General features: G+C 39.5%; 1 protein-coding gene across 1 annotated transcript in view; it reads right to left on the reverse strand.

Annotated features, from left to right (window-relative positions):
* Nucleotides 1–607: 607 nt before the first annotated feature.
* LOC111258819 (nose resistant to fluoxetine protein 6) overlaps nt 608–23,708 on the reverse strand; it is a 39,292-nt gene continuing 16,191 nt past the window's right edge. The window contains exons 2-13 of the mRNA XM_022830376.2: nt 23,305–23,428; nt 19,957–20,077; nt 17,515–17,629; nt 13,039–13,248; nt 12,170–12,346; nt 11,525–11,618; nt 6,908–7,000; nt 5,011–5,176; nt 4,223–4,302; nt 2,816–3,059; nt 2,153–2,482; nt 608–1,911 (exon numbers count right to left, since the gene is read on the reverse strand). Coding sequence (XP_022686111.1) covers nt 1,546–1,911; nt 2,153–2,482; nt 2,816–3,059; nt 4,223–4,302; nt 5,011–5,176; nt 6,908–7,000; nt 11,525–11,618; nt 12,170–12,346; nt 13,039–13,248; nt 17,515–17,629; nt 19,957–20,077; nt 23,305–23,428 — 2,120 coding nt within the window. The 3' untranslated portion in view covers nt 608–1,545. The remainder of the gene's footprint in view (nt 1,912–2,152; nt 2,483–2,815; nt 3,060–4,222; nt 4,303–5,010; nt 5,177–6,907; nt 7,001–11,524; nt 11,619–12,169; nt 12,347–13,038; nt 13,249–17,514; nt 17,630–19,956; nt 20,078–23,304; nt 23,429–23,708) is intronic.

The raw sequence follows: 23,708 nt of genomic DNA on the forward strand, positions 1-23,708 counted from the left end.
TAAAACGCGCGGGAAACCATAACTGCTGTAGTATTGTTGGCGGAACAAGTGGCTCGTGTCGTACGGGGCAGCCTACTGAATAGGGAGAAGCACAATGAACCGCTGACACTGAAAGGAACCATCTAGCGTTAACAGCATTTTGTTTTTGCAATGGAATTATGAGCTGGCGAAGAGTACATCGAACCGAGCACCGCAAGATGTAATAACAATGTCTGTACCTAGAAATAGGCATAAGGCCTTGAAGAGGAGACATAGCCTAGAAAAAAAAGTAGATGGAGGGACGATAGTATACAGAGGTACAAAACGAAACAGATTAGGTTGTGTATCGTAGGACTCTACATGAATGAATTACTATCGGCAAAAAAACGAAAGCAATATTAATAAGAACATAAACGGTGATAGATAACTGAATAGTTGCTATACAAAAAAAATAGCAGATGAGGCAAATATCTATGGATCTATTTAGAACTTCGAGTGTAAAAAACGTTCGACTTTTCAATTAACAGTATGTTGATCTCTGCTGTCATCTCGTAAGTTTTTCTAAAGTAGAGGTCAATAGACCTTAACACAGCTGAGTGTTTTTGTTAACAGTAGACTCGTTACGAACTTCTCTATTTACTTATCGATTTTCTGTTTATTCTTGAGCATACTTCGATACATAAACATGACCAGGACTTCGATACTGCAATGAGCATTTTTGTCAGGTCCCTCTCTATATGTCGTCGTGTTCACAATTCATTCGTACATTAGAGCAATGGCAATACTCGTACATATCTCTTACTTGTGCTTCCTTTCTATCATCCTTTTTGTACTATAACCTTAATGTTGTACTTTCATTGATACAGATATTACCAGCCCATGATCTGCATAAATACTCACTTTGTACGATTCGTATTGGGTCGTTGAACCTACATTCACACTCAATGGACACCGTTTGAAACTTGATTAATCGCTATATACAAATCACCTAGATGTCTAAACCTGAGGTACATGCGTTTGACCATAAAGGCTTTTCGGTATCTCTTGGCACCTTTACGCAGTTTCCTCTATAATTTCGCCCCGTTTTATACGTCGACTAGTGCATCACGTACACTTCGCCCTAGGACCCCATGAATCTAATTATTTATCGTCTATAGCGAGGCTCTTTCTGAGGTGCAGTAGTGTGTCCCATTAAGATCGATAACTACACAGAAGTTTCGATTCTAATATTTGAATTAAATTGACATTGAAGATTCACTCATTTACATACAGTTGAAACATGTTGCCGGTGAACATGCTTCGCCTAAAATTCGATGTTTTTGGGTTTTTCGACCCAATCTCGGTAAATTCCAGCTGCGCAATTTTCGTAGAGCTTTCCATAGTTAGACATACAAAAAAAAATTGCAAATCTTGTATGAGAACAAGCAAATAGTCCTTTTATAGTATAAATCAAATTACGTACTCAAAAAGAGACATTTGTTCATTGATGCATAACATTAGCAAAGCAAGTTCCGAAAACATCCAGCAACAATGCACACAATGTAGTATTGCGCTGCTTAAAAGTAGTTAAAGTTTCGCGTTATCAAACGCCATGTTTACTTTCCCATTATCAGGCCGGCGATCAGATCGGTTCCCTCCACGCATCGTATTGCTCTTATTGTTATTCTTAGGGGCAGCAAGCATGGCGTCAATATGGTTCTCGATGTAAACGGAATTGCCCTTGAAACGGCTACTTCCGTTGAAGTTGCCACTGGAGGTTGTTGCTATAGCAGCGTTACGCTTAGCACTCAGATGATGACCGAGCGGGTCGCAGCAGTCGTGGTAGGCCTTCGTTATGAGACGGTCGAGTGCAAGGAAAGGTGACTCAAGTGTGACGGTCAGGACGAGTGATAGCGAGTACGATGTGAACAAATGACCGAGATAAAGATAGCCCTGCAATGGAGCAATACGCATATTAGCTGCTTTGCGTCTGACTTATTATTTATTTATTATTAGTTAAATATTTATTTATTGGTTTATTAGTTAAATTCTTACTAACGGAGTGGCTTGTACCCCCTGGCCATAGTTATGATTTGGAAGAAATCATTTACAACAACAATATTTATTTGCAATATAGTTCACTAAAGAATTGCCAAAAGTCCTATGACTGACAATTCCAAATGGGTGTACTTACTGTGAAGGGCACAGTTATGTAGTACGGTTCGCGGAGATAGGCCGTATGTGCAAGAATAATAAGCGGGTGAACCAAGTACACGAGGAAGGTCAACCGTGAGAGGGGAATCCAGGCTCGGAATGACAAAATCCTGTTGACAAGGCCCCCATTGCCAGTCGCGCAGGCGTACACCGTCCAGGCAACACACAGTGACCACCAAAAACGAAACAGTGCCCCGTAGAGGATTCCCATGACCATTGAGGGTCGATCATAAGCGTTCCAGTTACGTACTCCGAACACGATTGCCAATTGAACTCCCCACACAATGATCCACGCGGGGATACGCACCAGCTTTAGACAATTGATGTAATAATACTTAGTCAAATCGCACAGCGGCAACGGGATTTCGTATGATGCATTGCACAGTGTACCTCGGTACACTCTGCCGTTAACATCCACCAAGGATAATAATTAAGTTATCTGTTTTTACTATATAGCGAAAACTTTGTGTACTTTAATGTGCTTAAGGTATGGACACTGTATATTCGAAAATATGTCAGTCTTCTACAGTCGTCATTAATAAATGCACACTATTTATGATGATTTCTTTTTAAAACTCCTTATGCTCGGCTATCAATGGCCACTCATGCAAACAGCACACCCTTGCATTCAACGTGTACATACTTTGTTAATGTGCTTCCTTCTTTGCCTGAACAGCAGATAGCCCAGAGCCATTCCAATCGCAAACGGGGCGAGATGTGCAAATGGTTTGTAGCCGATAATATTCATGTACTCGTTGAAATGTGCCGGCTCCAGGTCAATGAACAGCGGTATTGGGGGAAGATCGTGGACAAACAACAAAACACCAACAGCTGTCACTGAGATGAATATAAGAGCAAACAAGATCAACAAGCCCATAAAGGGTCGCCTAGAAAACAATAAATAAGCAATGTTTTGTGTGAGTGTGCAGACATCGAACACACGTGGGTCTCTATCCAGATTGATATGTCAGCTAGCAGGGTCTGAATATGCAATTTGTGCTGTTGAAACTTCGAGTACTAGGTCTCGACGTCAACACATAATACGTATAGTCGACACATAATGCGGATATCGTGTAAATAATATTCTATCTAAAGAGTGGAACGATAAAGCTTCACGGTTGACCCTCGAAACAACCTCGTATTAAAATCCACTGCAGGACAATAAATCAACCGGTAAATTAGCAATTTTCTATAAACAACGAAAATAAGAAGAGCTTCACTGCCTTCGTCCTATTTTTCGTCTTTTTTTACTTTGTTCTTTATTAATGCCTGTCTACGTTGAATAGCATTATAGTCAAACACGAGTTTCCACATTTTATTCTACCTGCACAATATAAGGCCCTTTCTTTAGCGAAACCTTCTATTTTAAATGGGAACATCTGCATGGACAATATTATTATTATTGTTATTGTTATTTTGGTTACTGAAATTGCACAGGACGGCCCGATAGATCACATTGGGTATTAATTAGAAGATCTGTAAATTGACCCGAATGAAATAGCAGGGACTCTAATTGTGAACCTTGGAGTTACAAAATTAATGTATTACTTAGAGACTTAATAATTGAGAACAGATATACAAGGTAATCGGAACATAAATTCCTTTAGATCTCGGTTTTGATCACCGTTGGGAAACGTGTATGTTGGGCCGAAGCGGGAACGTCTCCCTTACCTCGCACGCGACCCATATAAATGAAGAATACGCATGTGCATGCAGTAGTTAGTGCCCTCAATTTGCATTAAAATTGAAACATGCGCATTTTATATCAAATTAACTAACTCACTTACTTACTTTTAAAACTAAATTAAATAAAATAGGTTTAAGATGCTAAGTAAATTATTTCAAGTTTTACGCCCGGCATTGCCGTTAGGCATAGTTCCATCAGACGCAGGGCTGCCCTTAACCATCGCGAAACGAAATTTATCCACTGAAACTACACCACAACGGGTTGCTAAGGTTAGCCACTAAGCTACACAAGGTAACCTAAAGTAGTTTAGTGGTAGAAAGTTCCAGTTAAAATCAATACACTTGCCAGAAGTAATTAACTTACTTGAATAGAACGTACGAGACGAGTGGCATTATTAGGAAATAGTGGAAGTCGGATGAGAGGTACCATCCGTGTGGGAGACACTGCAGCGAAAAACAAACAGGCATTGTTCTGTGAAAAAATCTGTAATTTTTTATTTTTCTGAGTAGTTCTTTATAATAAATTCTGTATTTAGTACATAAAGTTTAGTTAATCATGCTGGTTATGATGCATCATACCCAAATATAGTTTATTCTTACGGGCCGGGATAAAGGTTTGAAATTATGCCACGATTATTTGCAGAAAGATATCATCTGGTGGCATATGTGTCCTTAAGGCTAACGGAGCTCTCAGTGAACTCCGGTGACTCACCAGTTACGAACGAAAAAAAAACTGACTTTGGTTGTCAGAGAGTTCTTGAGTGCTATATGCTGCTATTTATGACGAAGTATTTCTGTGTAGTTAACAGTTACTTAAAAATGTCGAGGCAAGGTCCGGTGCTGGAAAACGACTGCTGTGGGTGATCTCATCTGCAGTTTATAGAAGTTCGGGACTAGAGTAGAGGTGGAGCTTTGTCGATCTATTTGAAAAGTTAAACGTATAGCTTAGGTCGTGCTTCGTTAAGTGGGCTAGATCGGTGTGGTTAACTGAATGAATCTATTTATTGTATCTAAGTAAATAATAATAAGTCTAAAATGACGTGGCACAAACGCTATTCGTTCTTTGGCGCCAAAAAAAAACGTTAAGTACCTTACCTCTAAGAGACCCTGCGAAATAAAGGTTAAAAGTAAAAATCCTAAAATAAAGCTGACCATATTCTCGCGTTTAACGTATGCCCCGATGTAGAGTGGATTCGTCCACCAGAGTCTCTCGCACGCTTCTGAATAGGGCTCAAGGGTCTCGCGCCAAAGCGGCCCTGAGCCGATCAGAGGTAGAACGATCATCATAAATGAAACGACGATGAATGCGGGGCTTAATCTGTGAAAGTTTAAATTCATCAACATACATCATTACCTACAATACTGATAGTATTGCCACAAAGTTATAAGACGAAGCATAGCTAGTACATGTACCGTTTTTCATTTCAATCCAATTTCAACCTTGCAACTGTGAGTACTTGTTTTTCTCCACAGTGACTTCATATTTCGGTTCTGAAGTTTTTTATCGGCGTAAACTTGATTTTTTGATTTAGAGCTACTTTACGATGAGCCCAGTTTGGAAATAGTCCATAATATTAACACGCAATAAACCGTTACGACGATCAGCCGACATACCATGTTAGAGTTTGTATAGATAGGCATAACTAAGTAAAGTATTCTGCTTCTTACTTCATTTTTAACAGCATATGGGCTGCTCTAAAATTGTTGTAGGGTTCCCGTCCTCGTTAGGTGGCCATTAGGGGGTTATCGATATCGAGACAAAGCGGCAGTTGACGGCAAGGGGAAGTAACAACAACAAGTTTTTTTAGGCTTCTGTTAGGCTTTGTCAAATATTCGTAACGTACTTTAACCCCCAAAGAAGATAGTTTTGCATAGGAACATTAATAAGTTTCAGGTCGCAGTAGTAGTAGTAGCAATAAAAACGTGGTGTTCCGGTAGTACTTTGCTTTCTGGGACAATATTCATTTAGATTATATTAAGGAGTTATTATGCGGCCCAGTGGCAAACGTTTGTTGAATGGGAGCAGCAACTTAGGTTACAATGGCGTCGACTGATTGGTGCAGTTCCAGAATTAAAATGAGACAGAACGGTCGAGAGTCAATAATGATGATTAATGGTACTGCGTTACATCGATACCTCAGCACTTCACTGGTTAAGTATCGAACAACTGTATGAAGATAATTCTACAGAGGCAACCGATTTATAGTGACGCGAAAACCACTGGAATTTTTGTTGGCAAATCTTCTTCGTGTTTTTTTTAATGGCGATGAAGTACTGCCATAATTTTCAAAAATCAGTGCGGACAGCCAGACAGCTATGTACATATTTGTTGCGGTTGCGGCAGTCCAATTCACTATGAGGTTACGGCAAGAAAATATAGAAAGGAAAAGCTTGTGAAAATGCAGCTAAGCTTTCGAAGACCGTCTCTACCTGAAAAAAATATTAGCATAAGGAAACGACACATTTTTGCACCAAATCGACTAAGTAGTCAAAAATTGGACACGTATGCGTGCACATACGTGCTATCAGATATATATGATGGGACGAAGGAAGAGTGTTTGAAAAACGTCGATTTGAAAAGATCTAAGAATTACCATTAGTGAAAAAACGTGCGCATCTCAGACGAGGTCATGGAACGATGAGTTTCTCGCAGTCTCGTCTCAGGCAATAAACAAATTACGAATAAAGGTAACTTGCATCTTTAGACGCCACTAGTTCAAGCTTCGTTCGATAGTAAATCAAGTTGTTATTTGTGGGATCGATTTACGCCTCATTGTCAATTGCCTTTACCTTCTGTCTCGCAAACTGTGCGGGCCTCATAAACATCACATGCGTATGTATTATTGCATCATGCTTATTCCTTAACAGAAACAACAGAGCCACACCGTAAAATTGATTCACCGGCGGTAGGGCGCATCCCACATAATGTGATAATTGAACTTCCCTTTAGAAGAGAAGCTCGATGTTCTTCGATTCTGTGATGATCAGCACGCCATCATGCTGATTACAGCAGATAGTCGTAAATATTTCTAGATAGACTAGTGCTTACCTGCACCATCGTCGTAGAATATGTCTAAAGTAACTGAACTTGCCCTGGCGATCATCCAATCGTCGGAGATAGTTGTACGTCAGCAGAAAGCCCCTGAAAAAGCACCGGAATAGGATAATAACTGTCAAATACTTGCAGTTTGTGCTGTCCAAAAGCATCCCTTGCTGTGTACTTTTAGTAAATAGCAGTGTTAACGATCGACTGTGTTCGAAAAAACAAAAAGATTGATCTTGGCACGAGTCCGTCATAGAACGTGTCTGCTGTCTCAACTTTTCGCGTGTGGATTTTTCTCGGCACAGAAGCTCATCGTTTTGCACTCATAGTATCGAGCTATAATCAGATTCTGACTGCTCATGTAATTTTAAGGCAAAAAAGAAAATGCAATTTACTACGGAAACAAGCTCAATAAAATAGTAAAACCCTCTAAAGATATTCGTAGTAATTCTATCTATGATTTACGCATAGCCTTTCACCGCCATTTTAGAAGTGCTTTTTGGAGATATCCTTTTACAGCGAAGTGTTTTCGATGAAAGGTATCAACATTGTTCAAAAACATCACATCCCAGAAGTAGCCAGTAGCTCCATGTGGATGTGTTTCAAATTTAAATTTAGTCCAGAGATCTTGAATTGCTGGTAAAAAGCTATCTTCTTTCCTTGCCAGCATTCGAGTAGCGTCTTGATAACAATGAGCCGAAGAGGAAGAAGAACAAGAATCAAGAGAATAATGGCAACCGAAATCGATGAGCTCGAGCTTTATGGTTTCCAACGTTTTTATCAGTAACTCTGTTCTGTATCTATAATACCTACATAAATTTCTTTTATTCTAGCCTATTTGGCGTTGTTTGTTTGCGCATGAACGTATTTTACGGTGCTTCCATCTTAGCTCGCTGCCCGAGCTTCGAAAAAATTACTCGTTTCAGATGCATTACGTAAATCAATTCCATATGTCGTCTATGAACGTTCTGTGGATTAAGTTTGTAATTTTTTCTTGTATCTCCTCGTGTGTGTCTTCTAGATAGCGAAACTATTGAAAATATCATAGAAAATCAGAGCGTTTATTTTCTATTCGCCCTTAGCAAGGGGACATTTGCCATCTACTACCTTATTATGGTTGCTTACTTAATCGGTGTCTTGTCAGAAAACTGCGGCTGCTACGTGTAGGTATATACATATATATATATATATATATATATACATATATATATATATATATATATATATATATACATATACATATACATATATGTGGTCGGGTCCGTTTTGCCTGCAGGAAAGATACTGCGAAACACGACGTTCGATCATTTTCTGTTGAGTCACCATCTCTGCATACAGAAGACCCATAGTAACACTTATCGAGCTACAGTTCATACGATAACGACGGATATGGAGAATATGCTGCAACTCGCTGAACGCAAGACCTCCAGACTGTTGCCGACAGCGTATAGAAACAAATACTAATGTATGCAAATGAACTATAAACACGGAACGCAAGTTCAACGTAGGATGACATTGTCCAATCGTTATATAAAACTTCCGGTCAGAAATGAGCTCTTTATTTCAAGATCATTTTCGTAGAGCTAGCGAGAAATGCTGGCGCAAATCGAAACAAATATGTAGTAATCATAAAGTGATTCAAACATGCCGATCAACAATGTACTGATTGGCGCTATTTTAGAGATAAAGATTCTACACGCCCCCTAGACTAGGTCACATGCTGCTATACCTGTCTTTCAGATCACTTTTTAGTTTGATAGAATTTGAATCAGTACGAAAATGGTGTTTACCATAGTCGAAAAAATACCTTATAGGAACCCTTACCTAGGAAAATAGGAAAAATTTTTTCCACTTTTAGGTGAGAGTAGCTGACAACGACGCCAGTCTACAATGCTTTCAATACAGCCAAGTAATCGCCAATGATCTTACGTTGTCCGGAAACGAAAGATTGCGAACGAGAATCATGCGGGACAGCGGGATTTGTTACCCATTTTTAAACCTAGCCCTAAACAATTTCCTATTCGATGCAATGGCTCCCGGCAAATAAAGATTTCTAGAACTTTAAAGCAATTAATTTCTTAAATGTTCAATGGCGTGATACGGAAGACAGCTCAACGGTTTTTTAATCGAGAAGTTGATCTTGCGCCGGCAAAGCAGGAGGGAGCCGTTTGTCCGACAAACTGTCATTACATATTTATAGATTGTATTTTAAATGTTTACTTCGATACAGTCTTTATGTATAAATGCGCCAGTTTACTTTGAAAACGAATGCTCAGAGATCTGGTCAAAGATGGCGGAGATAAATTTAATCGCTCCCTTGTTAGTACGGAGCATTTTCATTTATTTTACTAATCCTCTAGATTCTGCTTGTTTTTATGCGTCTATTTTGCCCCTACGAAATTGACGTCGAACGCTGATAAAAGTAAATCCTAGCTAGAAGTTTCCAATACGTATCCATCTCCATCTGAGCAGGTACAGATCTATTTAAAGCTAGCCTTTAAGCAATTGTGAAACTGTATTTATTATTATTAAATCTTTGTTTGTCTCCTGTTGGATTGAAAAACAAAAGGTCATGAAAATTGCACAATACAAATCTGAAGCTACCCTTTTACTCTGGGTGCCCAGGAAAGCTTCAAAGCTTCTTGACACATACTACCCGACAGGTGTAAAAATAGATAAAGTAGAGAAAATCGAGAAAACCTCGACTGAGCAATAGAACAAAGGTCATTATTAAGCTTAGGTCCTGATGAATAAAACGAAGGCCTTATAGCAGCGATAAAGGACGTTTTCTTCAAACAAAAAAAGATTAACTATTTCATCATTAGGTTTAGGGAGTTAGCTCGGTGTTTAAAGCCCCTGAACCCCTCTTCTGTGTACGAATTATCGGAGTAAACATCTATAAATTCTACCAAACAAAGTGACACAAACGATTATAAGTCTCTGGCGATGCTTCTCGGTTAATGGCTATTGAACAAAACCAGACCTTCGACGGCTATTTAAATTCCAGCTTCATATACCTGTCTACCACTGAGCATTTTGAATCGTGATCGATCGACGAGAGTCGTAGATCCCAAAATGGCGCTATTTACAGAAAAAACTATTCCTGTAATTAATTGTCTCGGCCCGCTACACGACGACACAATATTATATTAATATTAAAAGCCTGATATTTGTGTTCCTCCCGAGAGTATCCACAGCAGATGAGATGAGATGTTTGTCCACATCGTTTTGAACGTCGGTTAGCCGAAGTCGTAAACTTGACAGGTTGTTAGGTCTATGTACCTTCCGTGCATACTTAATTCGTCTTCTCCTACATTTCTCGCCTCGGCAGACGCATTACAGCTGTTGTTGAACGTTCTATGAAAGGGATTCGTACCTTAAACTTAGCTAGCGAGACAATAACTCTGACCTCAGAAAATGTTCTGCCGTGAATATTGGATTGGGCAAATCTACGGGCGTCAATTCTCTGCCCTTTAAATTCATTGTTTAAAGGTTCCTAAGAGCGTTGAAAAAGGGCATTAGTCATATCTTTATTTTGGCATCTCTAAAGCATTATATTCTGTATTGAAGAGTATTTTCCACTACGTATGTCAGAGCATAACGCAGTCGTTCTACTAAGTAGAAATAGTTTATGAGTGGCTTTTCACGTTGGTTATGATGTACCGACAGGCACTGGAACTCAAGCAAAAAACAATTTTATAGCGTAGATAATTCTATGGCGATTAGCTTGAAATTGTTTATACAACGTACCGTAGAGCTACAGTTTCTGTCGAGAGTCATGCAGACCAATTTTCTATGCCAATATAATTGATATTTCGTATAATTAATTACAGCCTGTAATTCTGCGTCTCGACGTGGTAAAATCTAACATTGGGCATATTTATCGCGAATCGATACCGAACCACGCCGTTGCACACTCTAGAAAGGCGGCAAGGTCCTGGATCATAGTACGTTGTCGTTCCCCGTTGTTGTATTTATTGTAACTAGTTATTTATGTTGTACTGGAGTTTGTCAAGCAAAAAGAAAAAACAGACGTACGTAAAGCTAGGGTGCTTGAATTCTTAACTTTTTGCTAAGTTTCAGCTGCAAAAACGAACCTTGGTCTCGTAGTGGCCCTGAGCAGCTGCTGGGGAGTTGAGTTACTGCTGTATCATTCGTGTTCAACTCTATTTAGACCGTCAACCACTGATTATCACCAAAAAACTTCAGACGATGCAACCGATAGACACTTCACTAAATTCTATCTTTATTTCTGTCGGTTAACTATTTTCTTCCGATCAGCCTACAGGGAAGCTTGCTGAACTTCATCGTTGGAATCGTTGATCCGAAACAGATGCCGACTTGCAGTCGACTGTGTAGCAAAATATCAACAGATAGAAAAAGGTCGAGCCCCATCTCAATCGATTTCCTCTACCGATTTCGATAATATTATCTTTCGAAAAGAGTGAGTATGTGGACCTAACGAAAACCTTTTTACGTGTAGAAACTTTAAGTTGATGAAAACGAGGACTGAAGTCTATCATTCTGCCGTCATCCTACTTCGCGAAAAAAAGCTGCCGATAACAACACGCGTTCCTTTAATGTGTGAAATTTCTCTTCGAAATAAAACCGAGTGCTACTTACGAGATCGTTACGAAGGTTTCGACAGCCGGAAACATGTTGAGCACCATTTGGAACGGAACACTTCGCGCGAGCTTAAATGCTTCGAAGAGACCGCCTGAAAGAGTTGGCATGGAAATTTGCTTTGTTTGCTGTGTGCGCGAAGCTTCCTTGTTTGTCCTCATAGATTGATTTCCACTCGATCAACATCAGCAGTAGCGTAATAGTAGATTTTTTCAGTAATTACAGTCTACGCGGATATGGAAGTTTTTACCGCAAAGACGAATCGTTCTTCTATAAAACTACATGAAGCAAAAGAATCACTCAACAGCTTTATGAACCATAGTTCCTTTGCAGATGGATTGAGGCATAAGCATAGTTTCTTACTATTGAGTCACAGATTATGGAATACATTTTAACAAAAGAGCAAAGGAAAGGTTTCGATTCGTTCAGCACCTGCTGTTGTCGTTTTCAAGTGTATGTTAATTTGTACATAATTCTGCTGTGACACCCATATTTGTACAGATAGATGGTGGTGCTAGATAGAAAATGAGCGATAGGTCATCGATAACGCCTGTGGCCAACATACGATTGTGACAAAGATTATGACTTCTGCTCCAAGACTAAGTTTGTAGTTTAGGCGTTATGAGCAAATGCCTCCGCACTCACTTCCAAGGTTGAAGTTCTTATAGAAGTATATGTGGCCAAGAATAATCCACGCCATTGTTAGTACTCGAAGGCCGTGGATGCAACGCAACGTGTCACTGGCATGATCTGTTTCGGTGTTCATCATCTTACGAAAGTTGCTATACATAGAAAAACATTCCGAGATTCTCTCAATCGTACCTGAAAAGAGGCAGGGAAAACACCACGTTTATGTATTCGTATTTTTCTTATGGCTTTTACTCGTGAGATTTTGTTATGGCTCATTTTCGACCGAGTAGTCTAACTTACTCAACAATTTCGCAGTATGCCGTAAGGCGAGTTTAATTCACCAAAAAGATTATGGCTGATTAAACAATAAGGAGCCACTGCAGGTTTCATTTACTACGTAAAGCTTAATTTCGAAAGTAGGTCGTCGTGTTAACGACGTGCACAAACAATGAAAATGTTCGTCACTTAATTATAAACTGTACTATATTTACCACTAGCAATTTCTATTGAATAAGCTGTTTGCGTAACGTCTACTACGCACTCAAATGGGTGTATGTTTACGTTATGACCTCCTTATCTATAAATCGTACCGCTTTCCATATTACTGCTTTCGAACGGTGTTAAACAAGCAGACATACTATATTGTCTACTCAAGCACGACTGAAATTTATATTTGATAGTTCAAAAAAACCCGGTCGAGGGTTTACTGATTCAGTAGACAACAGCGCCATCTGTCGAATCATTTCAGCGGCAAAAGTTAGAATAACTGTTATAATAATTAAACAACTCGCGATCTATAAGCCTTCACTACACGCGCACACCGCATTTCTAAAAGAGATCTCCTTACGTCAGAATAACTAGGAATGTAGAAAATCGATATTTACTTTGCCTAGCGGGAGGTGGAATTTTTTCTCCTTTTGCTCTACGGAAGGAATGAACGAGCTTTGGCAGTACGTCAAGCGTCGTGCCAACGACAGACAGGATGAAGATTACGGCCAGAATTAAAAGGACGACAGTTTGTGTCGAAGATATTTGAATAGGATCGCTCGTTTCACACCATGGTACTGAGATGTCCAACGCCATTACGGTGGCCACTGCAAAGGAAAACAATGTCAAATAATCAGTGAGACAGCCGCGTGAGCTTTGTTAAAAAGAAACCAACTAACTACCTGAATTTATACTCAGCAAGTGCGTCTAGGTAGTGAGTGGATAAGACATACTGTCGGCTGGGTTTGGCATGGAGGATTTATTTAAACATACAATAGAATGGTACCCGGCATTCCCAAATCACAGACTACTGCAATTCCAGTAATACTCACCTTCAGATAGGACATGTACTGGACTTCTACGAACAAACGCTAGTTAGAAAATCTTCTATTGCTTCTCCATATCGATTTGAAAAGGATACCTTGAAGTTCAAGACGTATGTGCCGTAAAACCGAATGGTACCATCTTTTTAAGATAACTATAATATTGGCTAACTTCTTATTATCTTAAGTAAATATCGCCATCTGGTGAAATATCTGTAGCTTGATGTTGCTCTGGCTTCACCTTCTTAGGCTCTATCCAGATATTAAATTCCATGGGAAATGTACCTAACCATTTCAACAAAAATAGGTCATCTGACTAATTTACCTATTACACTAAATTGATTGTCATTGCGTTCTAGGTGTTTTACCTGAGCCCCACCCTGATCTCGACCCGCTCAGCGTATCTTATCGTACTTACTCGGTTGTGACTACTTTGTTTATATTCTGTTGTCCACATTAGCATACCACGGGCCTTTTCTGCTTGTCCAGTGTTTATTGATGGCATTCGCCAACGACAAAATTGCCACGGGAGGCCTTCTAGAACGTTTTTATCAAATTTCAAGTTATGGATAATCAGCTATTCTACTTCAAGGTAGTAAGAAGAAGCAGTTCTTTTGTCTCTACTTCGTTTTGTAATGTCGATCATTAACTCTTCTCCACCGTGTACTAGACAATTTCATGTACCATCCACTTCTACTACGTTTTTATCAACAGCATATGCAGATAGCTAATTATTAGAACACAGATAGAATAGTTAGAACAATTATCCTTTATCGAACGTTTTCCTAGCTAGGATCGTAACACGACATGTCTGAGGAAATTACTTCTTGAACGTCTATTAAAGCAATTATCGCTCCCATTTAATGAATTTCATGTGCATAGAAACAGATACGTTCTATTGCGCAGCTACACACCGACAAAAAACTGTTAGCTAAACAGAGGCTTCCGCCGTAGATTGTGTTAGCCCAGACGTCTATGCTTTTTAGCCGATCGTTTCGATTGTGTCATTTAATTTGTTCTTCAGGTTTAAGGGCATGGTGTCATTTTCCTAGCCGTCCCATCTAGAGGCTTTAACACAGATGGCGTATATTTCAACAATCACGGCCTAAAGTACCGTGTGCGCTAAAGGTAATGAGACCCGTCTATAATCTCTCGATTAATTAGCCACGCTACGTACTTCGAACCGCGTATTAATTGTTGCGGAAACCCGAAAACAGCATCGCGTTCCACTGCTTGTGCCTCGGAGTTTATTCTGCCAGTCCTCTTCGTTACCCCATCGCAAGGACCTCATCTATGCCTCATGGGACTTGACGTGCAACAAGGCTGCAACCAGAGCGCCAGTCTGGCCAGCGACTACCCATCGTCATTATTGTTTTTGGCACGAATCTACTTAGAGGTATTAACTGACGCCATCTCTTTAAGCGGTTCAGTTGGGTTGGGCGTGTCCTGTTCTGTTTACTAGTTAGCCGGCAACCACGAAATCCGAAAGCAGCTCTCTCAAATGGCATACTGATGACCAGTCTCGCCTAAACGATGAGCGCATTCCTTACACATTCTGTACTTCGAAATCGATCGCAGTACCTAAACCCATCCTACCTCCTGAGGTGACTTTATCGATTTCATGCTTATTTACGAGTCTGGTCCTACCGGCCGCGAACTATTTATTGTTTAATAATGATTCGCTGTGACAGACTCAGTTGCCGGGGTAGCGTCGTGGCGCCAAAGTTCTTGAGACGTTTGCCCGTTGCTCGTAGTATAGATTGAAAAGTGATATCCTAACTGACGCGGGAAACAACCGTTTTGTCTGCTGTTCTATGTCAAATTCTAATGCAGGCAATTTAGATGAAGGACATTTTCGTGGTCCTCCACCCAGCTTAGGAAATCACTATATGCATTTTTTTCTCGATGACGATTTTCTCGCATAAATTGCAATGACATAACAATAGAAGGGATGAAACGATCTATGTTTACTTGGCGCAATCGAAACATTATTCAAGCGTCGAATTAGCAAGCTAGAGTTAACTGGGCGGCTGTTCTTCACAGAATCATAATAATACATTGACTTAGCATTTTTTCTCAGGTCTTTTTGTTTGTTTTTTTTTTTTTTTTTTGTTTCAAAGCGAAAACTGTACGATAGTTACACGGCGTTCCTAAGTTATATTTTTTCAGCAGCTTAGTAATTTATGCGTCACAGTTTAGCCTCGTTTACTATTCCCAGCGATATTGTATCCGCATTCGAACTGATATGAATGAGAAAATGTTACAAGATAAAGATAGGACTATTGCACTGGTCGCTTAAACTATCGTACACGTGTAGCTAGGCGCATCCGTATAAGCGTTTTGCTTTTGTGTTGTTACACTTCTCCGATCTCCATCGTTATTACTACCTTTGTCAATGGACGAAATCGTTTATTCAGCCCGAACGAGCGGCAATATTTGGGTTAAATCAGACATTTCTACGCCGAAATAGAAGAAATAAGAAGTTTAGAACGAATTAGAGAAAAGGACTTTCGTTGCTAAAGTGAATGATGGTCGATTTCGCGTTTCATTATCGTGACATAATTACCATCTTTATCTACAGGAACACGTAGACGTCGTTCTAATGATCATTCAGAAACAGACTGGATGGGTTACGAATGCTTAGGGTCGCCTTGCGTATGTCGAAAACAACTGGCCGACGACGCCTCGATACTTGGCCCGTAAATTTTTTGCGTTTCCCGTACAGATGTCGAAACGTGAATGCAACAGTAACGAGTGTGCTACAATTCTACTATTATCACTCTGATTATGCAGCTAGATTTAAGGGATCTTCTACTTTATGGTTTTCCCCTATAATAGACATAATTGTAAATGTGCTGGCCTACTCAGTTGCTAAAATAGGACGCGCAAACTCTTGCCGACCGTCCAACGCTAGGTGACATATCTCTCGGACAGAACTTGGACCGTCCAATTGTGCTTTACACTCATAATCGTTCTATGTAAAAAGCGCAAAACACTCGTCTATGAGATATTCGTAATTGATTGAAGAAGGTTTTCTATCCATACGAATAGGCGCGCACTGCAATAGCAGCAATCAGCGGTACGGCAATGACGCTGAGTCACTAACCATGGCTACTGGCGACATTTTTTCCAAGCTACAAACCATTGCAGAAAAATGGTTTTCCACTACGACGAGTACAGATGCAAATAACGATCCTGAATATGTAACTACATGCGCGTGAGGGTGGCATGGAACAGTTTTAAGTTCCTACCAAAGATAAGCCTCAAGGACCATCGCTAGATTACCTTTTTCGATACTTTATAAATTGATAATGAGTGACAGTTGAAGAGATTAGACAGAGAGGCCGATTTAGCCAGCGACAGAGGGGCATAGAACTAAACGCAAATTACTCTGGCAGCCCGTAATATAAAATTTCAATTCTCTGTTATGTCGCGCGGAACGCTTATCAGCTTGTTTTATGTTATGTTACGTAAAGCCTAGCGCTCGACTGTGATTTTTTTCATAACATCAAGTAAAGCGAGATCAAATAGCAAAGGATGACCCATAAAGTGGGCATTTGACAACGGTACGCGTAAATGACATGTTATTCTCGGGCGCAAACGAGGCGATGACAGACGCTGAAAAGGTTTTCAAAGCTACAAGCAGAACTATTTCTTCCTGCAGCTGTTCGTGCCCAGCCAAAAAAAAAAAAAAAAAAAAGCCGCCATAACGCTATGGGTTTACATCTTGACTTGGCTTACTTGAATATTTTTCAAACTATATATTTTTGAAGCGTTTACGCTTGCTATTCGTTGATTGTCTGACCGTCAAATCTACACATCGTTTATAGGTAATAACGTTAAACCAGACACATTTACATTTGTTGGATAAATTTCTGAATTCAGTTATAGGAACCAACCAAAAAAAGCCATTTTATTTGAAAACTACACATCCTAATGGGTCCTAAATAAACAGGCGTGTATGTTTTTTGGAAACAGCCTAATCTTACACTGTTAAAAAACTAAAATGACTTGAAAATACTGTAGTAGTATAAACACTTTTATACATACCCTGTCTAACAATAACGTTCATGTCGCTGAGTGTGCACGTATGGGGTACGCAGGCTCCGATCCGAAAATGGGCAAAGTAGAAATACGCCACATTAATATCCTTCCCTAAGAGGTTCTGAAATGAATTATGGAATATTCGCGCATAAATAGCTATAGACATTTGTTAAGTTTACATAAAGTGACCTTTAAAAAAAAGAGAAACGTAACCTAGTCTGAATGAAGCAAACAGAGGTGGTCAAATACCATCGTATTAACAGCGAAATAATGAGGTTTTCATCAACATAATTTCTTTAGAAAGATTGCCTTTTGCAGATGACTTTCGTTCAGAATACTTGATAATCTTTCTTTCAGGTACCCAATTAATTTGTTGCCTATGATGAACATTGTTTTACCGGAGCATTAATCGGAATGCATTGCATAGAAAACGATTTTTAGTATTTGCCCTTGTGAAGCGTAAATATATTTGAACAAACATTTTGTTTGTAAGACTAGGACCCCTCGGCCCCAGCAGTTCCTCAGTCGGCTAATATGCAGCTAATATGTTATAGATGTAATAGTGTCCATCCTTACCAAAGGTTCGTTACGAGCGAAGGGTTATCGGGTCCTAACTTAGGACTATTGAACTGTCAATTCAAAATGTATTAACTTTTCCATTGCGACATTAATTGACAAAGCGTATACACGATCATCCATTCCGAGTGTACCAACCCTATACGTTTTGGATATGTTTTTGTTACAAACAATTCGTGAGTGCAAATCACATATTGTCCCCGTTGTGTCATGGAAGCGAGATGGAAAACTGGAATTAATAATGCCAAATTTCAATGTTTACAACGAAATCCTGCATAGAAAATTTAAAATGGCTGAGTCAGTGACTATTGTCCCATGCCGTAAGCATTCACGGCGACTTCACACAGAAGGAGTCATTAACGAAGTAGGTGAGGCCACGTTGGACAGTTCGCCAATTTGAAAATTTGTGGCTGTTATACGGTACTATCGGGATTGTACTATACGGACATATCGGTGTTCGGTCCTACATGCCTGGCAGCTGAAGCCTACAAACGAGGCACATATATGGTTTTTGCAATTGATACGCATAAGTAACCTGCCCGATATGGCTATTCGAAAATTATCGTGAATAATCGTTTTATGGAACCAGAGAGTGCAGACTCAGTGTAGGAGGCATAATTGAAACCTTTGAAAGTGAAACTTAAAAATTAGACTGGATGAGTTTTGCTTGAGCGGTATGTAGTTTAATCAAATCATATAGTTCTCCATTGCGGATTTGAAACGGTACATTTTTTTTTTTCAATGAAAAGTCTAGCAGACGCAAAATTTATTGCCCAGGACCTGTGCCATAACCTCCCTATTTATGCAACGCAACTTCACCGATTTTTTTTTTCTGTGAATATTTTTCTGATTTTTTCATCTAAAGTAAAGTCTGCCTTCCATAACTAGTGGATTAAAAGAACGTATCCATCATAAAATTTCACCAGTTGCTTATGTAAAATTACGTGACCGTAATAAGGTGTTAATCTGAGCGATTACTATTTCGTTTGTAATACACTTTGAAGAATGTGTATATCGCGTGAATATGCAGCGTTCGTTAGAACTAAATATTCATTTTCTCAGGGAAAGAAAATTTTTCCATGAGTCGTGATTTATAGGTAATAGAGTATAATATTTTGAATTAAAAAAGCATTCATATTCAATGGGGACTTCGTACGTGCTTTCGGCAACATATGTAGGGCTATCTAGGTTCATGTTTGTATTTATTGGTTGAAGTCCTGTGTTTTACCCTATGTCCCCCTCCACGACCTTTCATCCAGGTTGCCGAAAAAATCCTATATTTGGCGTAGCGCTAAACCGAGGTGTTAGTAAATCGATTCGCTTGAATGTGGTTCCTAACGTTGTGTGATTCGATACAAAAAATCTCCGATTGATTTATAGAGCATTTGATTGGGAGCATAAATGCTAATAAATGTTCTATGGAATTGATACGGTTACATTGTTATGGAGACCATCAAAAGTATATACAGTTAGAGAGTATCTAGTATGCATAGATAACGTAGATTTTTTTTTAACTAAATGGTTTTACCGGGCGCTTTAAAATGGCGTCCTTTTTTTTGGCTAGAAATTTTTTTATTAGTACCCTAATCGCTAGCCAGTGGCGGCGCTATGATGTAGTGACGGAGTTATCGAGAAATATCATCTTGGGCTGTTTCGAATTGCTTGTATCTATTTTATTCAACCGTAGTAGTGGTATAGCAATGCAGACGTGCTTATTCGGATACGGAGCACGCTTAAAGTATCGGAGAACCGTTAAGTAGACATTACGTATATATATAATGTTAAAACCGCTTAGATGGTGCCTCCGCGCCGTTAGACTATTTATGTATTGACTGCTCAAGTATCGATTAGTTTTTCAGAGAACTAACTCACCTTTAGCAACGGGACCCTGTCGGTGTAGTTCCTGAGGTAAGTCCTCGGGTCGTATTTGGCAGGTCTTTCAAAATATAGATGCGGTTTCATATTAATGGCGCAATATTTGCCCCGGAAGAAGCTAAAATTATTCACAAGTCGTATAAGCGATTAATCTTCAGATCACTTTATCTGCTTTAGAAAAGACATCGTAGAAATATTAAAGCCCGTCTTCACTGGAACATAGCTCCCTTCATGCACTGTACTTCTTACCCCCCCCCCCCCCCCGTTCTGTGTTTAGCTGGTCGCGTGGTTTCCTTAAAATGTGACCTTCCCGAAATGGAAAAAAAAAGATTTTATAGAATTATGGCTATCATATTTGATCAGATGTCGAAATAAGCGCGGTGCCGTACAGAAAATCAACTTTCATTCAGCGTTAGATTCCCTGTCTTCCTGTATATAGACTAGCTATTATCTGTGAATAGAGAAAATCATTGTGTAATCGCAACTGAAATACCTGACCGTGCGATTAGTACGAATGGAAAACATTGAATGACGCGAAGCACTAAGTAGCGTATTTACCGGAGCTGATTCCGGATGTAAGTGAGCTCGTCCTACGTAGCAACCATTACTTCATCCTAAACAAACACAGCAAGTATCAAGATTGCAGCGTACTGTAAAAAGTACTCATTGGGCTCATATAAAGCTGAACTAACCCGAGTTTTAATTATGCTGTTACTGATGACGCCACAGTTTATGTTTATTAGTTCAGTTTTCAATGCACGATCGGAGGTAACCGTAATTTTTTTTTGCTATAGAGCGATTATAGCTTTATGCCTACGAGCTTTCTACTCAAGATTTTCGACAACTAAAAGTACGCCTGCTACAAAATCATGCACAAAAATAGAGACGGCGTTGTACAACATCTAAAAACAAGATGCAAGTTTACTGAATTTGCGTATTAAATATGTACAGGCACACAAAAGTCTGCTTCAGCTTGTTTAAATAAGAGAAGATCCAGCACACATTGTTCTTGTTTATGCATACGTTAACAATCGCATAGTAAAAGTGCACCGGAGTAGTCTTATCCAGCAACAACTGTGTATATTAGATTCTAGTACAGTATAAAGGCTGATAATAAATAAATTTATCAAGTCAACCGACTGGGCGGACAAATTATCACGAGGGGAACTTTCGGTTTTTGATCGATGACGATGCAGCAGCGGTCTCGAGTCAATATTGAAGTATAATTATGGAAATATGTCCTAAGAATGCTTTGCCATTGGAAAGCTTAAAATTTCCATTAATCGCAAGGGTATATCGAAATCGGTGACGGCAGAGAAGTTGTTAAATCCTACGTCCGAAACAGCGTTCGAGGTTGCGCTAGACAGCTTTGCCGTGCTGTCTAAAACCTAGCCCACGTCACAATTTCAACCGGTTGGCGAACAAACGCTAGTGACGCCATTTTTTCTATTATATGCTTCTAGCTACTATTGAGGTACAGTGACTATATTGTAAAGAAGAATCATACGCCGCTCCATGATAATTGGAAATACAGTTTAGAAAGTTTGTGTCCAACTCCAATATGCGCGAAGCAGAGAACACGCGAAATATATGAACGCTGGTTGTTATAGTACGATCCAAGGTTGAAGTTTTGGCGTCAACGATGTAAATCTTTAAGGAATATACTGTAATTAAGCACTCTTCTTCTTTACTAAGCTAATCCGCATTCGAGGGCAGTTAGAAGATGGGCACACGCTCAATGATTATAACACCTTGAACTTCGTGTGCTAGGCAGAATCTAGATGGTCACTAAAATCCTGACTGGAAAATACCGTTAAGAACAAAAGGTGTATCCCGCCTGACCAGCAGTGCCTCATGTTCATTTGAAGATGATCGCCTGCTATCCGATTACAACGTCGAAAAGGAAAGTGTTTTCCATCTTGTGCTTTGTCTCCGTGGCGGTAGATAAATGCTCGTGCTGACGGGTAGAACCATCATTCTGAAGGTCGAATTTTATAGTAGCATCGAAAACGTCAACGCGGAAATGCATCCGACTAGTAGCGGTTGATCTTCGCGGGCAAATACTTCAAACACAGTCGACTACTGCGCAACTACAATATCATTTCATTCTTCGTGTTTGAGATGGTATGCTGATTTTCGTCAGAACTTTGACCAAAAAAGCCGTAACGCTTAAGCTGAGCTCTCGGACACGATCGGGAGCGAAAGTTCGCAATAAGAAAAGCCTCCTCTCTGATCAGCATCGTCGGATTTTCGCTGAATTTCGAAACAACACCAAACGTACCCCGGCGGGTCACAGTGTCCAGAAAGAGTCAACCCTGTGTTTGGTGCTGTGCCTTCGTGGAAGCTGATTTACAGTCTAATTTAATGTATAGGATATGAGAGCTCAGCAGCAACTTCAGTAGAGGACAAATTTTACAAAGGGATTACGGCCCTGCCTTAAAAGTTGGATCAGATCAAATTGGCGGTATTCGGTGACATACAATTTTCTCACCATCATATTGTGACAAATTAACTGCTGCGTCATAAAGAAAGCAATCTGCTTCATTTAGCATTGTACGCAGGTATTGCATAGGTTACTTTGAGGCTGAACGAACCAAAATACCGTTTCGCCCCTAGCTATATATGCAAAGTTCCAAAGCAAATTTGATATAGAGTTTTAGACTTTATTCATATTTGGTAGTATGCGTTTAAATGAGCAGAGTAAGAAGCGCATGTATCCGCTATCGAAAAGCGAAAATGCTACGACCAATCACGACCTTCACAAATATTCTTCGGCCGTTCCATTATCGACTTGTGTGCCTATGAGTAGCGAAGATAAAGTATATTTGATTAAATTTTTTTATTAAAAGCTATTTTGCGTTAGACAACAGGAGTGGCCCCCCGGGACTACCTTCTATTTTAACTTGCGTTCTATTTTTAGGAGATATAGCTATTTAGGCTTAGAATGCCTGCATTTGGAATCCGATCTTTCTAATGAGTCATACATGACAGAGCTGGTCCAACTGAAGACTGTCCTAAAACGACCATTATTATTCTAAACCACTTCTGATGTACAGCTCTTATCTTATTAAATCAGTAATCAATTTGGCGTAATACAAATCAGAACCCGGGTTGAATGACAAAGCTGAAGTTTTGACAATGCTCAAGTAACTCCAATTCAAATTTATAAAAAAAAGATGTCTCGACGCACTTCATTTAACGCATTACGTTTAACATCATTACGGTTACTGGTCAACGTAAAAACGCTGATAGCTCTTTCCTTAACAATAATATTGTAACCCTAATGTTACCGTACTAAGCTGCGTAGAAAAAAAAACTGTATTATAATTACTAGAGCGTACTTACGTATCGACTTTTCCATTGTATTTCTTCTCTTGGGCGATGACCGATTTACACTCATTCATGTTCCCCAGTGAGGATAAAACTCCGTATAAAACACCGTGAGGTACTTTGCCCCAGGAATCCAACACTGTAACAATAGGAGCAACCTTTTTAAAACGTGTAACAGCACTTCCGAACTAACTAGAGTAACGGTTATTATTATGATTAATTAAAAATAATTATTTTTTGCCTTTTTGGAGGTTCGGTGTCACATGCAAACAGGCGCTGGTTTATCTAGTAGCCTGACAGCAAGCGTAGGCCATCTGTAGCGACGGACAATGTTGAAATGGTGGCTTTCGTTTTTCATAGCCTAATAAATAATACAAACTCAATTGAATAAGAAAAGCATTTACCTCTCAGGCTATTAT

The sequence above is a fragment of the Varroa jacobsoni genome, unplaced genomic scaffold, assembly GCF_002532875.2.
Source record: "Varroa jacobsoni isolate VJ856 unplaced genomic scaffold, vjacob_1.0 scaffold_267, whole genome shotgun sequence".
Classification (NCBI taxonomy): domain Eukaryota; kingdom Metazoa; phylum Arthropoda; class Arachnida; order Mesostigmata; family Varroidae; genus Varroa; species Varroa jacobsoni.